Below are 16,540 nucleotides of genomic sequence, written 5' to 3'. Positions count from 1 at the left end.
AAAGTAAAATAGCCTACACAAATAACATTTAGACTGTGTTTCTGATTAAATAAAGCAGTAATTGATGTCATAAAAAAAAATTTATGTTTTGATTTAAAGGTCAGAATCTATAGCTTACATATCACAAACATCACAAACATGACACTTGTAAATTAAATAGTTTTATATATACTGATTTATTCATTAATGTTTTATTTTTTCAAATGTTAAATCTTAAAATAAAATGTTATGGTTAACACTGCATCTTTCTGGGGGAAAAATACAGCGATTGATATATAGTTTATTTATAGTTATTTCAAAGCTTCAATGTACTGTCAAAAACCCTTCATTATTGTTTATTTAATTCTAACAAATAAGTTCTTGTAAAAAACTAACCAAAATTTAAAATATTTTGCTTATAATTTCTGCACAGGAGAGACTTGGTGTTGTTTCCAAACAAAAGGAAAAATGAGTTGAAAAATATCGGCATATCGGATATCGGCAAAAATTCTATATCGTGCATCCCTAAAATATATATACATATATATATATATTGTTCACATATGTGCATTCTTTGGGTAGATGAAGATATAATTTTATAACATATATTAAATCCCCATAGTAAAATTTGTATAGCTACATGTTAATAATATATAATAATATATAATGATTTTTTATATGGTATTGAAACAACTATTTGTAGCAACTATATATATATATATTTTTTTTATTTATATATGCAACTTTATTAAAATGAAATATATACAAAAATCTGTATGTTTATGTATATTTTTGTACTACATTTAAAAAAAAAAGTACATGCCTATGTTTTATATTTACTTATATAATATCAACATGTATTGATGGGTTTTAGTCCAGGCTAGATACTATATATTACATTTTCCAATTTCTATTATGTTTCATGTTTGTTTTTCCTTCATTTGAATATATTTCATAAATGGAAATTTTATATATGTACATATATTGCCTTTGCATATTGGTTAGATGGGTAAAATCGCACAATCTTTTGATTTAAAGTTTCTAAAAGTACGCTTGAGATGGATTTGTCTAATTCGTGCCCACTTACACAAACTCCAGCAGGTGCATTTATCCGTGGCATAAAGAAAAAGTGATCTCATTATCCCATCAGATAATTCCCAGCGGTCTGCGAATCAACAACATCATAATGAGGACAGGAGCTGTTTAAAAAGAGTCGAGATGCACGCTTTGCATGGAGCAGACCTATTTTAGACTCTAACTTGACTAGACTAATTTACTCTGGGCATCTGAATGCAGTAATTACGCAGTGACCATTCTGACTGATTGCAGAACCATGCTCCACTTTCAGAGGAAAATCTGAGCTTGGAACTTTGTGTGTATGTGTGTGTCGCAGCTCTGCAATGCAGTTCTTTGTGGAGTCAAATTTGCAGCTTTGTTCTGTCGATGCCTTGGCTTCCTGGAACACAATTCTCAATGCTTTGATTCACACACGCCACCTCGGGTTAGACTTTGATCCTCCTGCGCGTCGACGTTCGGCTGCTTGTTCGTTTTCGCTGCAGATGCTTCAAAAAGCAACGGCGTGCAGCGCAATATAATCACACCTCTCTGAAAGGCGACTAATTAGGGAATGAAAATGTAAGGTTGCCATGGATACAGGTCACCCAAACTCAAAGGCTAAACTACAGGGAGAGTTTACGAAGTACGAACTGCGCCCACTGATTGCACGCTTCGTTTGCGTTGTTTTAGCACCTGATTCGCTAAAGGAATTATGCAAATCAGATAACGATGCAAAAAGGCATAAATAATTAGCAGGGCACTTGTGGAGGATGCAACAATCAGGTGACTTTAAAGTGACTGTACAGCATCACGAACAAATGATCTGAAAATGCAGATAGTGTGGGCTACTGGACTATACCATTTGATCCTCATTTAATGAATTACTGCTGCCATGATCAATAAAAATATACATTAAGGTAATTTTTAAATAATATTTTGTTTACCGCTAGCCTTCTATATAATGCCATATTTAATTATTAAGCGCATTAATTGCACCAAAAAGCTTTGTAAATAAGTTACAACATATAATAAGCCTAAATTGCATAAATATAATATAATATAATATAATATAATAATATTTGGCAGTTTTTTGTGATATTTTTTAGAAATATCACAGTCTTGCATTCAGATTATAAATGAAATAAAAAATATCCTGATCCAAAACCAAAGATGTAGATAATCTGCATAAATCTATATTATGTAGCATAGTGGCTATCTTATAATGTGTATTGCAAACTGTTGATTTATTGCTATCAAAAATACAAAATGTAAATTAAAAAATAATATAATAAAATATATAACAATTATAATAATTAGTATAATATAATTAATATAATAAAATATATAATAATTATAAAATAATTTTATAATCGTATAATATAATATTTAATATTACATTTTGAATAAAAGATGACACAATCATGTTTTTTGGGAAATTATCAAGCATGCTTACTGAAAATAAAGAATAGTTTTTGTGAATTGGTCCTTTTGTTTGTTATGTTTAAAGTACATACTTTGTCTGCCGTCCATCGATGGAGTAGAACAGCTCCCGCAGCTCATCAGTTGTCAGTATCCCGTCTGCAAAATACGCTTTGAACTCCTCGAAGGACAGCTTCCCGTCATCTGCAAGAAGACACAAGAGGAATCAGACAGAGATTCAGCAATCAGAGAATCTGCTGCCAAGTTTCCATCCAAGGATTTTTTGCGACAAAAAGGTTTAATGCATCAAAATGTTTACTGGTATAGCTGGTGTAAATGCTAATTATCGTTAAAGTGTCATCTAAATATTTTTCTATTTGCCTTTAGAGCATAAATTCTATGTCGATACTTCACGAACAACTAGTTTAGAAACACTTTTTTTTTTTTTAGAAAATTAGCTTTAGTGTAAATCTGTGTTTGTATGTTGCTCCCATTAAATAGTTGTTTCTCAGTAAAGTTTAAGGAAGTGTTAAATCTGTTTGGACTTCATATGAAGTGTAATGCCCTAATAAAATCTAAATCAAAATAAAAACAAAAAGTGCTGTTTTTTTATTATCAACATAAAAGGTCAACACCGCAGTTTATGCCGACAAAAAACACACATTTAGACAGGAAGAGACTGGCTGATGGGCATGCAAAAAGACCAATCACAGTTTGTTTTGCTTTTACATGCTGTCTAGGGGTGGGTTTAAAAAAAGTACAGAATTCGATAAACAGCTGCTTGTGCATATCTAGTTTATTTGCTCAAACAAAACTGAATCTTTTAAAGATTTGATGCCACAAACCTTGCAAACTTTGGAAATGAGCTCTTCTTCACTTGTTTATAATATCTTCACTTCACAATTGTTCATAATGTCATCTCAGTATCTTGTTTAGTATGCAACAACCAGATGAGTTTAATGTGAATGTACAGCATCACAAAAACATTTGAATTGATCTTAAAATGCAGAAAGTGTCCTTGACTACACCAGATGCAATTCTAGCGCGCTTCTGCATCATTTATTTGATCATCATTCAATGAATTACTGCTGCCATGATGATCAATAAAAACTGTAGACAAAAGTCTTTTCAAAATAATATTCCGTTTACAGCCAACCTTCTATAAGCAGTAATGCCTTAAGTGCATTAATTGCACTAGAAAAATAGCATTGAGTTTCATAAATGAGTTGCAATACATAATACATTTCAAATACCCATTTAGACAGAAATAAACATGCAAAGCAACCAATCACAGTTTGTTTTGTTCTTACTTGATGTTTAGGAGTCAGTTTAAGTACAAAAAATTCTGTGTACATAAAATATAATTTAATTGTGGAAACATGTGTCCATGCAAAAGTAATGCAGATTTCAATGAACAGTTGAAATAAGATCAATATGAAATAAATTTGATTATCTGATGGCCTGATACAAAAACCTGTGCACCTTAACTCTTGAAAATTGCAATGCAATCTGGTTAGAGCTTGCAATGTTGACTAGATCTTTCCAGTTTTGCATGCAACATACATCAAACAATCAGTGAAATGACTGGAGGTTGAGACAGCGTTCACCCCTCGTCTCAGCCCACGATGAGCGTCTTTATTAGGTCAGATGAACACCTGGCAATGCTTTTTACTGACGGCAGATGTCGTAGATCAACCTTGATATGTGAACTACCATCTGCCGTTAGTGCATCTGCTCTTATTATTAGGTAAAGTGGAGAAGGTGTCATCTATCAAGAGCCCAAAGAGAAATATACGCGGCAGTATGTGACAGCACTCATTCATGGCTGACAGATCGTCTAAATCACTTCCTCTCTGAGTGAGCACGTCACTGAGCATTCGAGCACACTCTGACATTTATCAGCCTCCTGAAAGACACCAGAGGTGCTTATAGCCCTCCAGTTGTGCATTTGAGGTTTGACGACACTTCAGCTTGACGTCAGGGGCAGCGAATGACTTTCCACAATGTGAATGTGAAAGGAAAACTCTGGTGTCTAAGATCTGAAAAAGCCTATATCTACTAGCCTAAGAGAAAATGGTGTGCAGAAAATAATATTGCAAGATTTGTATGTTTTCTGAAGGAAATACTGGAGAAATGCCTGTGTAAATCCATGCCAAAATTATTCTGAATAATCTTCTTAACCCTTAAAAGCCTGACATATGAAATAATAGTCTGAAAAAACTTTTTTATGGAACAGTTTATTGAACCTTTAGATAAAATCTAAAAGAAAAGAGAAGTTTGAATATGTGTTTTTGTTATCATATTTGATGCATCAGGTATTTATGGCTCATATAGTCTGATATAGTGAGAATATGGAGGGAAAATAACAGCTCAATATTATTCAGAGAATGAAACTGAGCAAAAATATACAATTTGGTGCAGATGCTGATATTTATATAATGAAATACTGATGCTTGTAATGTAAATCAACGAGATCTTTAAAACATAAAAAAATGCATATACATATCAGTGGTCACTCTATATCTGCAATAATATGTCTCAGTAAGATGAGATTTAAATGATCCAAACATATAATGCATTGATGATTGAGAGCTGAAGAAATAAAGGCTCCTCAGAAGATGTGAGATGTTCTGGAGGCTTGTGAAGATCATTCCTCCGCTGAGGAACAGTGAAAGTAAAGCTTCTGGAAACAAACGCTCCTCAAAAGATCCTGAGGATCAGATTTGAGACTCTAAAACATGATTGATGGAGAATCAAGTAAAGCTGAGCTGCTTCAGTCCAGTAAGAGTTCATCTGGAGATATTACTGCAGTTATTCTGATGTTTACTTGATCGAAATCAGTCAAGATTTGACAGCAAAAGATGTTTGTATTATACTAAAAGACTTTTAACTCTAAAATATCAATCAGACGACAGAAGGCATCCAGTAGATTGAGTGTGAAACAGGTTTATCAGCAAATATTTGATCATTTTTACAGGCCTAAAATTGCGTCTCAAATCCGATCCAGTAGGTTTTAAAGGGTTAAATATGATTAGAGTGAGATTCAGAGGAAGTTATTATCATTTACTACAGTGATATATAAAGTAGCCTGAGTTTGCGCCTCTGGGAACTTTTATATTGGAACAGAGAAAAGTTTCAGGTATAAATGAAAGAGAAATTGCAATGAGAAGCAGTTTGTCTCCAGGGCCAGAGATCAGACGAGAGCATCAGTTCACTCCTCTTTGAGAAAAAATACAATGGAAATTAAAGTCAAATACTCAAAGCATCACTTATAAAGCACACATTTTAATGGATGAATCAAAAGAACAATAATCAGACTGATTCTGTTGAAAAGGTGAATTGTAAGAGATCAGACTTGCGATTCTCACCTGGTGGATGATAAAACAGAAAGAAAACCACCTAGAAACCACGCAGAAACAGGTCACTTGATATAAATCTCAGCAAGACATCAAATAACCATCTGATTCACAAATCCGCACAAAGGGGGTTTGAATGTTTTTTAAGTTAAAAACTACACACTGTAAAAAATACACGGTAAAATACCAGCAGCTGTGGTTGCCAGAACTTCACCATAAAAAATATGGTAGCAACATTTTAGGTTTTACAGACTTAACTTAAATTCACAATAAAATACCGTATTTCATTAACTGATGTAATGTTAATAAACCAACATATGTAAGTACTAATATCTGTTTTGAACTATTGTAATGCACTGATAACCACCAAAAACTGGTGGTTATGAGAAAGTCACATGATGAACCAAAGCTCATCACAAACAGCTTGTCTGCGAGCTGAGGAGGGTAGTTCTTATATATAGAAAGTGCACACAGTGTCATTCACACAAACACTAAACCCCGTAAATTATACAATGACTTTTTCTTTTTCACTTCCAAAAACTGTATTTTTAACAGTATTTTACTGTAAAATTACATTAAATGTAATTACATTTATTCACCGAATATAGTATATGGAAACTTACTGTTAACCAGTTAACATGTTTTTACTGTAGCATTTTACAGTCTTTTACTGTTAAAATCACAATCATTTTTTACAGTGTACATTTTTGTGGGCAAATGGATACTTAATTACACATGAGCCTCAGAGACAGTGGACATATTCAGCGCATTAGAACACTGTCCAACGTCTCCAATTCATTCAAGAGCAAATTTGACGGCCATCTGGGTTCAGTCTCTTCACAACAGACGGTAGGCTATCACTGATCAGACTCTCTGCTTCAGAGCCAAATAGTGCCACCTTCTTCATTCTGTCTATGGGTACACACTAATACACACTAACCAGCCAAAGAAGCACTTAAAAAATGTTTTGAGCAGAAATTTAATTACGCTGGAAGAAACATCAGCACTTTCAGAGCAGAAAGAAAGATTGCAGTTTTCTCTCCAGAGAACTCTCTAAAGCACATTTGCATACTAGAAATTTAGTGGGTCGTTTAATTGCATTATGCACAAATATCAGACATAACGGCTTCATTCACAACACAGGTAAATGTGGCCCAAATCTGTTTTTATTTAATTGTGAACAGCAAAAATCAATACAAATACCATTTTCAATACCAATCTGGCTTACTTTCATTACAATAATTTAAATATGTATCTGTTTGCACCATATGAAATATTACACAGAAGTGATAAAAGTGATTTTTTATATATAATACTATGATACCATTCAAAAGTTTGGGGTTTGTATGATTTTTGTAAGTCTTTTCAGCAAGGATGCACTAAATTGATCAGAAGTCACAAACACATTTATAATGTTACAAAATATTTCTATTTAAAATAAATGCTTTCTAACTTTTTATGCACTAATGTATCCTAAAAAAATAATAAAGTAAAAATAAAAATAAACCACCAAAATGTTTATTGATCAACAAATCAGCACATTAGAATTATTGCTGAAGGATCATGTGAAATAAATTACATTTTAGTATATATAGAAAACTGTTACTTTAAATTGCAATAATATTTCACAGTTTTACTGTTTTTACTGTATTTTTGATTAAATATATGCAGCCTTGATGAACATAAGAGAGTTCTTTCAGGAACATTAAAAAATCGTACTGATCTCAAACTTTTGAACAGTTGTGTATATTCAAAAACATATTTAAATGTTCATATTAAAAAAAAATCTGTTATATTTAAAAATATATATTTATGTACATTACATCTCAAATGTTGTGACAAATGCACTGGACAATATAAGTTAAATTGTTAATATGCATACATTTAAAAAGGAGAAATCATTTAATTTAATAACAAAATATGCAATATGCACAAAAATGCAATATATGCAAAATATGAAATTTTATATTAAAAATATTTGTGTGATGTAATGAATATTTGTTTGATGTTATGATGAACATGCCATGGTAAATTGTGCTTTTTTTTTTTGATTGATTCAGGCCACATCTAAAACATCCTCAATCACATTTAAACATGAAAATTGGAAATGAGCATCAAGCTCGAGTTTGGTCATCTATGGATTGTGAACATTTGCTTTGTTTTCTTGCCTTAACATCGCCTGACATTTCTAGGTCAAAGTTTAATTCTGAGAGATATCTGAAGTCCAGTAAGAGCTCCAATCTGCCGCAGACCGCTGGATAGCAGCTCTTGTGGTTAATGGAGACACTGGAGAGGAGCGTTCGGCTCTCAGGAGACTCTTATCTTCCCTGCTGCTCTGCCTTATTTAGTCTCAAACTAATGTGCCATTCTGTGTTGTTGTCTGGGGATCAGCAGACTCTAATGCATCTTCCTAAGCGTTTCCCACCCAGCCCATGCTGTGCTTCAAACACATTTCCTTCAGCGAGGGTGGAGCAGCGTGATAGAACGTCATCTGCTACAGTTACTTCAGGAATTTATTCTGTTAAAGCCTCATTTGTTTTCCCCTTACACACACATCTGCGCTTTTCAAACACTTATGGGTTTTAGGTATTTAAAAAAACATTTAAAAACATTGACAGCACCATTTATTTCAAGCGACAGCTGAAAACTCATCTCTTTTGATGCTACTTGACTTCATCCTAAAAAAAAAAAAAAAACATTTGTGCCGTTGCGCTGTACCAGCACAAAATTCGTCCCTCATTATCTTAGCCCCTCAATAGTCCACCCAAAAAATGAAGATGTGCTGAAAATGCTGAAATTTGCTCAGGTATCTTCATGTGAACAGATTAAGAGAAATGTAGCATTACATCACGTGCTCACCAATGGATCCTCTGCAGTGAATGGGTGCCGTCAGAATGAGAGTCCAATAAAAACATCACAATAATACACAAGTAATCCACACCACTCCAGTCTATCTTGTTCACTGGAGGAAGTGTTATTATGGATTATTATTATGGATAATTATGAAAGCAACGGTTTGAAGTTAAAAACGTCTTAATGATGGATTTGTTTCTTACAATCACGCACTTTTCAAGACGTTAATTGATGGACTGGAGTCGTGAAGATTACTTGTGGATTATTGTGATGTTTTTATTGGACTCTCATTCTGACGGCACCCATTCACTGCAGAGGATCCATTGGTGAGCACGTGATGTAATGCTACATTTCTCCAAATCTGATGAAGAAACATCTACATCTTGGATGGCCTGAGGGGGAAGACATTTTCAGCAAATTTGCATTTGTAGGTGGATTATTCCTTTAACACTAACAAAATCTAAAAAATCACATCAATCTAATTCTACGTTAACACACAAAGATGCTATGCATCTGCAAACCTCAAAACCACCACTAAATTATCTCTTGGCTTATTGCTTTAACTTACAGTTTAGTTTTCATTTCATGGTAAGACAAAATTACCAGGTATTTTAGTTCTGTACCAGAGTTTAATATTTTTCACACTGGTAAATTTGCTCTCCAATGGCTTGGAGCTGACTATACCTTAAAAAGAGTAAAAATCTCCATGAGCGATTGTGTCAAAAGTCACCAGGTGTTCACCGGGGACCGACCCAGCAGTCCATCCAGAACCTACCCTGCGGGTCAATAGCAGACAATCAACTCTTTTCTCTTGCCCACGTCTGTCCCTCGCTGTAAGGATCCAAAATAATTGCCAAGAGTTTCTTTGAGGCTAAAAAATATATTACATCTCACAGCTGTCACAATGGGAGAAACGGCTGAATGTCAGTGTGAAGGAGACTTTCTGAGAAATTCATTCTGTGCATTGAAGGTCTGACAGAATAAAACTGAGAAAATTATAATTCATTCTTCATCTCTGCATGAACACAAGCTGAAAGTGTCAGTAAATCATCAAGAGTGTATTGAAATAAATATGCAGCAGGTGGTCAGACTTAAAGCTACATGCACGTATAATGCATGCATTAAATGAATGTGTTAAACATAAATAAAGTCCAAGATGATGACATTTCAATAGCTTATGAGCAGTTTAGATGCATAATTATTCATTTATGTATGAGTTACACAATTACCCTGCAGTAACGAGACACTGCGATGGTATTGCAAATGAATATTTTATGCCTAAAGTAGTTTTAGTTCCACACGAGGCAAAAACGACTGAATTTCAATAGTTAAAGCACATTATAAAAGAACCACTATCTTCCTTTGTACACAGAAACTGATTTTTTTTTCAAGAATTGGTTCAAAGGAAATTCTTTCATATGAAATGCAAGAGAGACAAAGTTAGATTTGGATTTCACAGGACAGTTTCTGGCTTTTGTGCGAGCTGCCAAGTCGATGCTTTATTTCAGCACAAAACCTCCAGTCATCTGCTTGTTTAAGCTCTTTCTCATTCGGTGGCTCTCGCTGGAGAATTGCTGTTTTTACATGTAATTTTTCATCTCAGTATGGCTGTCAGATAAACTTTACTACTCAGAACAGATCTGAAAAAAAGGCAATTTTTACAGAAAATTCTCTGGCTTTTGTGCGAGCTGCCAAGTCGATGCTTTATTTCAGCACAAAACCTCCAGTCATCTGCTTCTTTAAGCTCTTTCTCATTCGGTGGCTCTCGCTGGAGAATTGCTGTTTTTACATGTAATTTTTCATCTCAGTATCGCTGTCAGATAAACTTTACTACTCAGAACAGATCTGAAAAAAAGGCAATTTTTACAGAAAATTAAACTCAAGGTAAGAAAGGCAGTACCTTGAAAAATAATCAATAATACAAAAATAAAATAAAACCTAATATTACTCAATATAAGGATTCTGGATGGTTGCTTATCGGTCCCTAGTCTCATCAGTCTGAATGTTTTAGGAATCATTCATGATGCTTGACCCTAAAAACACCACAATTATTTACTTATTATTTAATTAATTATTCACCTATTTTAAATATAATCGTAATTTCTCCTCTTTCCTGACATTCATCTAGGTAAGTTATATTTATCATCTTTGATAATATCATAATTGTTGTTTTAACAATGTACGAGCTGACATTAACACGTATGTCACTCATTTTGCAAAAAAAAAAATATCTTGAGTGTCCAAAAGCATTGACTGGATAATGAAGCCTATTAGAATATAGCTAAAATGTCCTTATAATTGAAGTTATGAAAGCAAAACATATCCCTGTATGGAGTTTTGTATTTATATTTATAAGTTAAGTAATATCACACAAGCAAGAGTGCTGCTTTCCCGAATATCAGCATGTGTGCACAATCACAAATGTGATTTTAATTTTGAATCATTTGGGTCAGTGATTCAACGATCCATTCATTATGACAGTCACTTGCTTCGTTTCTAAATGAATCAGTCATTTTGAACGAATCGTTTTAATGAATGATTCAATGAATCACCCATTAAAGGGTTAATTCACCCAAAAATGAAAATTCTGTCATTAATTACTCACCCTCATGTCGTTCCAAACCCATAAGACCTTCGTTCATCTTCGGAACACAAATTAAAATATTTTTGATGAAATCTGAGAGCTCTCTGACCCTGCATAGACAGCAACACAACTGAAATGTTCCCAGTCACTGTTTGTTGTTTACGTTCAAGAGAAAGCACGCGCATGCTGAACATAAACAACGCTGATTACGTTGATTACGTTCTGGGAAAAGCGCGCACATGCGTCGTGGTACTCTCCAAAATGGCAGAAGACGGTAACTCAGGGAGAAGAATTGTTGAATAAATTATGTTATTTTTGTTTTTTTTGCGCACAAAAAGTATTCTCGTAGCTTCGCAAAATTGAAGTTGAGCCACTGATGTCACATGGACTGTTTTATCGATGTCCTTACCACGTTTCTGGGTCTGGGAACATTTCAGTTGCGTTGCTATCCATGCAGGGTCAGAGAGCTCTCCGATTTCGTCAAAATGATCTTAATTTGTGTTCCGAAGATGAACGAAGGTCTTACGGGTTTGTAACGACATGAGGGTGAGTGGCATTTGGGTGAACTAACCCTTTAAGACAGGGATTGCCACCACCTACTGGCGGTTTTTGTGCCATATTTAGTTATCTATGCCAGGCTTAAATCCGCACAGTCAAATATTGTTTAATTATCATTATAAAAAAAACAAAAAAACAACAAATATGATTTTTTTTGTCAGTTTCACACACCCATACTTTCAGCCTCGGCATCCTCATAAACACACTCATCTTTCCTCTCCAGTTCTGAGAGGTTTGCTCCGCCGCTAACTCCACCAGCAGCGCCGTCAGATTGAGTCAACAGATGCAACGCGAGCAGACAAACACTCTGAAACACGACCCAATCTGTCTGTTTGTCTGAGCGCTGAGAGAAACACACACTGAGAGAGGGAGGAATAAAGAAGGGATTGAGGGGAGACAGCAGGAAGAGGATGAGAAAGGACGGAGAAATGATGAATACACAGACAGAAAGCTAGAAAATTTGCAAAGCGCCTGATTTGGGGAAGGACGATGCAGAAGAGCAGAAGGGAAATGCGGTGGCTGTATGTGAAGAGACAGTCGCAGTGGGCATTCACAGCCTGTTTTGAGGCCGTTTTCGTTACATTCTCTTTCCCTCTGTGTGTGTCTGTGCTGACAGCTCCAGTATTTCGGGCCCTGCTGAAGGGGCCGTCAGACACGCTTGATGTGCCGTTTGTCACTCGATTGGCCGGCAGTGATGGGCTCAAACAGACTTTATTTCAGGCAATACGCTTCTGTTATGTAACACAGACGACTGTGGGGTGACACAGCTAGTAAAATACAAACTACAACCAGAATTTTGAAGCAGTAAAAGCTTCAGCATCTAAATGCAAATCTGGAGCAAACAAAACTGCAAAATAATTACTGTTTTCAAACAGGTTTCACAAACAGTACCGCCCCTTCGGCCCTGCTCCCTGTCTGCCATTGGACAGTCAAACAAATAGCCCCGCCCCAAATTTGCACCACTGGTTGAGCAGTTTTTGGGCTGCAGATGAATGTTAATTCATGAAGTTAAACTACCAATAATTGACTTATAGTGACTCTAAAAACACCGGAAACTATTTGAATGTACATAACTGTTAACTAGCCGAGTATTTTGTCATTACAGCATTGAAATTAACAAGCAATGGTCTAAATCTGCCACTGATGAATGCTTTAAATTTTAAATAACCCAACTAACCCTTAACATGCCCATAAATTTATTTTCTTACACAATACATGTTTTTAGCATATATTCAAACAATTTAAAAACTTAGAAGAAAAGAAAAGAAAAGAAAAGAAAAGAAAAGAAAAGATCTTAGAAATGGAGCTTTGGCAACTGCTGAAATAAAATAAGTTTAAGTTAAAATACTGAAATTATTAAAATTAAAAACAAAATACAAATAAATGAAGTATTTTGTCATTACAGCATTGAAATTAACAAGCAATGGTCTAAATCTGCCACTGATGAATGCTTTAAATTTTAAATAACCCAACTAACCCTTAACATGCCCATAAATTTATTTTCTTACACAATACATGTTTTTAGCATATATTCAAACAATTAAAAAACTTAGAAGAAAAGAAAAGAAAAGAAAAGATCTTAGAAATGGAGCTTTGGCAACTGCTGAAATAAAATAAGTTTAAGTTAAAATACTGAAATTATTAAAATTAAAACCAAAATACAAATAAATGAAAGCTAAATAGAAATATAAAGAATAATAAAAATTCAAAACAAAATTACTAAAACTTGAACTAAAATGAAACTGAAAACTGAAAAAATTAAAATATTAATAACATAAAACTATATAAATAATTCTAAAATAACACATTTTATAATAGTAAAATAACACTTTTTTGCATTTGATGTGATATAAAACTAAAACTAAAAAATATGAATAAATACCATAATACTACATAAATAATTCTAAAATAACTATTTTATAACTATAATACTTTTTTTTTTTTTTTTTGCATTTAATGTGATTATGGAAGTAAAATTGGTTGTGAACAGCATATCTTCTTAGGACAGAAAGCAAAACAAATGCTTATAGGTGGTATTCACATTCATGTACAAATTAAATGCCTTGAATGAAAATATTTAATTAATACTCTAAACTTAATTATGCAGCCCTAATCAGTATAATCCCTTCCTCAAAGTGAAATTTCAAAGTTTAACAACCACAACCCAGAAAAGTTAGAAAGGTTAGTGTGAGCAGGACGGGCTGGTTTTAACTCAGCTTCTAATCTTTAAATAATCTCCCTTCAAGTCGCTGAGCTGGAAATCCTCACAGGAGAGCTATAGCTTGACTAAAAGCTCAGTTTATTCTCAAGAGGAGAATAGCAGCCAAACTCTGTTTTTATTTCCCATTCGTCTAACGCAGTGCTCTACTTAGCAACCGCGCTCTAGTTTGACACCAGCAGCTCACTGCATCGACGCTTTTTGATCCATCAATGGCTGATCAAACGAAACTCGACTTGGGAAATATTTACAAATATTTAGATTGTTGTTAGGATGTGTAGGTGGTTGCTAGGGTGTTGTGAGCAGTTGCTATGGTGTCACAGGTGGTTTCTAGGGTACTGTGGGTGATTGCTATGGTGTCCTAGATAGTTGCTAGGATGTCACAGGTGGTTTCTAGGGTACTGTGGGTGATTGCTATGGTGTCCTAGATAGTTGCTAGGATGTCATAGGTGGTTTCTAGGGTGTTGTGGGCGGTTGCTATGGTGTCATAGATGGTTGCTATGGTGTCATAGGTGGTTTCTAGAGTGTTGCTAGGATGCCATAGGTGGTTTCTGGGGTGTTGCTAGGATGCTCTAGGTGGTTTCTAGGGTGTTGTGGGCGGTTGCTATGGTGTCGTAGATGGTTGCTATGGTGTCATAGGTGGTTTCTAGAGTGTTGCTATGGTGTCATAGGTGGTTTCTAGAGTGTTGCTATGGTGTCATAGGTGGTTTCTAGAGTGTTGCTATGGTGTCATAGGTGGTTTCTAGAGTGTTGCTATGGTGTCATAGGTGGTTTCTAGAGTGTTGCTATGGTGTCATAGGTGGTTTCTAGAGTGTTGCTATGGTGTCATAGGTGGTTTCTAGAGTGTTGCTAGGATGCTCTAGGTGGTTTCTAGGGTGTTGTAGGCGGTTGCTAGGATGTCATAGGTAGTTTCTACGGTGTTGTAGGTGGTTGCTAGGATGTCATATAGGTGGCTTCTAGGGTGTTGCTCGGATGACCTGGGTGGTTTCTAGGGTGTTGTAGGTGGTTGCTAGGGTGTTGCTAGGATGCCTTAGGCGGTTTCTAGGGTGTTGTAGGTGGTTGCTAGGACGCCCTAGGTGGTTTCTAGGGTGTTGTGGGTGGTTGCTAGGGTGTTCCAATGATGTTCTAGGTAGTTGCTATGCTGTCCTAAGTGGTTGCTAGGGTCATCAAGGTGGTCACTAAGGTGTTCTGATTGGTTGATAGGTGGTCCATTCTCAACTCTCTGATATTCTGGTTTCAGCTCCCTCCTTCGATGTACATCTGTGTTTTTTTCCACCTCTTTTTGCGCATTTTGAGCAAGTAAAATGGCAAAGATAACATCATGTAATGTCAGAGGTCTGTTTAAACTCACTATGAGCAGTAGTAATATTGATGCAGCCTTAGCAAAGCCCACTATGGCTTTTCACAGCACAAACGCAGCTCTTTCACTTTCTCTCTCTCTGCCGCTCTTATATTCTCGCACTCCACTTCTCTTTCAGTTTCTCTCCGTAGGCGGTTTCTAGGGTGTTGTAGGTGGTTGCTAGGACGCCCTAGGTGGTTTCTAGGGTGTTGTGGATGGTTGCTAGGGTGTTCCAATGATGTTCTAGGTAGTTGCTATGCTGTCCTAAGTGGTTGCTAGGGTCATCAAGGTGGTCACTAAGGTGTTCTGATTGGTTGATAGGTGGTCCATTCTCAACTCTCTGATATTCTGGTTTCAGCTCCCTCCTTCGATGTACATCTGTGTTTTTTTCCACCTCTTTTTGCGCATTTTGAGCAAGTAAAATGGCAAAGATAACATCATGTAATGTCAGAGGTCTGTTTAAACTCACTATGAGCAGTAGTAATATTGATGCAGCCTTAGCAAAGTCCACTAACTATGGCTTTTCACAGCACAAACGCAGCTCTTTCACTTTCTCTCTCTCTGCCGCTCTTATATTCTCGCACTCCACTTCTTTTTCAGTTTCTCTCCGTCCTTGGCCATGATGAGAGCATGATTGAAGTGGCAAGAAGGTAATTGGCATTCTGGAACAATGATAATGACCTCTGAAGGGACTGTGCTGCCCCATTGACAGCCACTCATTTCTGATTTGTTTGGACAGTGCATCGTTCTGTTCATTTCGCCCTCTCCCGCCTCGTGCATTACAGGCCTTTGAAGAATAAACAGGCATTTCGTGAAAGGCTGGCCATTGGCTCCGGCTCAGATTAACCAGTGGGCCACCTGCACATGTGCCTGATGGACTCCGATTACTCTGAGGCTTCAAACTCTCACAGATATTATGCATTCTGAATAAAAATGCAAAGTTTTTTTGCAATATTAGCATTCCCAGAAATGACAAAGCAAATTCAGTTCAGCATCCAAATTATCCATAGGAAAGAAGGATGTGAACTGACTAACATCGCAGTAGTATCCTAGACAGCAATAAGATTAACTGAGAGGCAGATAAAGATCTCAACAGTGTCTCAAACTGTGCTCAAGTCTGAGAAGCAATCAAAAGTCTGAAGAAGATCTGTTTGTGTTCCACTAGCAACAGCAAGAGT

The 16,540-nt window shown here is 35.6% G+C and overlaps 1 protein-coding gene across 1 annotated transcript in view; it reads right to left on the bottom strand.

The window, feature by feature from the left end:
- Positions 1-16,540, bottom strand: part of LOC107740282 (N-terminal EF-hand calcium-binding protein 1-like) — a 45,477-nt gene that overhangs the window by 17,154 nt on the left and 11,783 nt on the right. Inside the window, exon 3 of the mRNA XM_016552661.1 lies at positions 2,550-2,658. Coding sequence (XP_016408147.1) covers positions 2,550-2,658 — 109 coding nt within the window. The remainder of the gene's footprint in view (positions 1-2,549; positions 2,659-16,540) is intronic.

The sequence above is a fragment of the Sinocyclocheilus rhinocerous genome, unplaced genomic scaffold (assembly GCF_001515625.1).
Source record: "Sinocyclocheilus rhinocerous isolate Xijiao unplaced genomic scaffold, SAMN03320098_v1.1 scaffold795, whole genome shotgun sequence".
Lineage (NCBI taxonomy): Eukaryota > Metazoa > Chordata > Actinopteri > Cypriniformes > Cyprinidae > Sinocyclocheilus > Sinocyclocheilus rhinocerous.
Note: the sequence above shows the minus strand (reverse complement) of the source record. Positions and strands in the feature narration are given on the sequence as shown.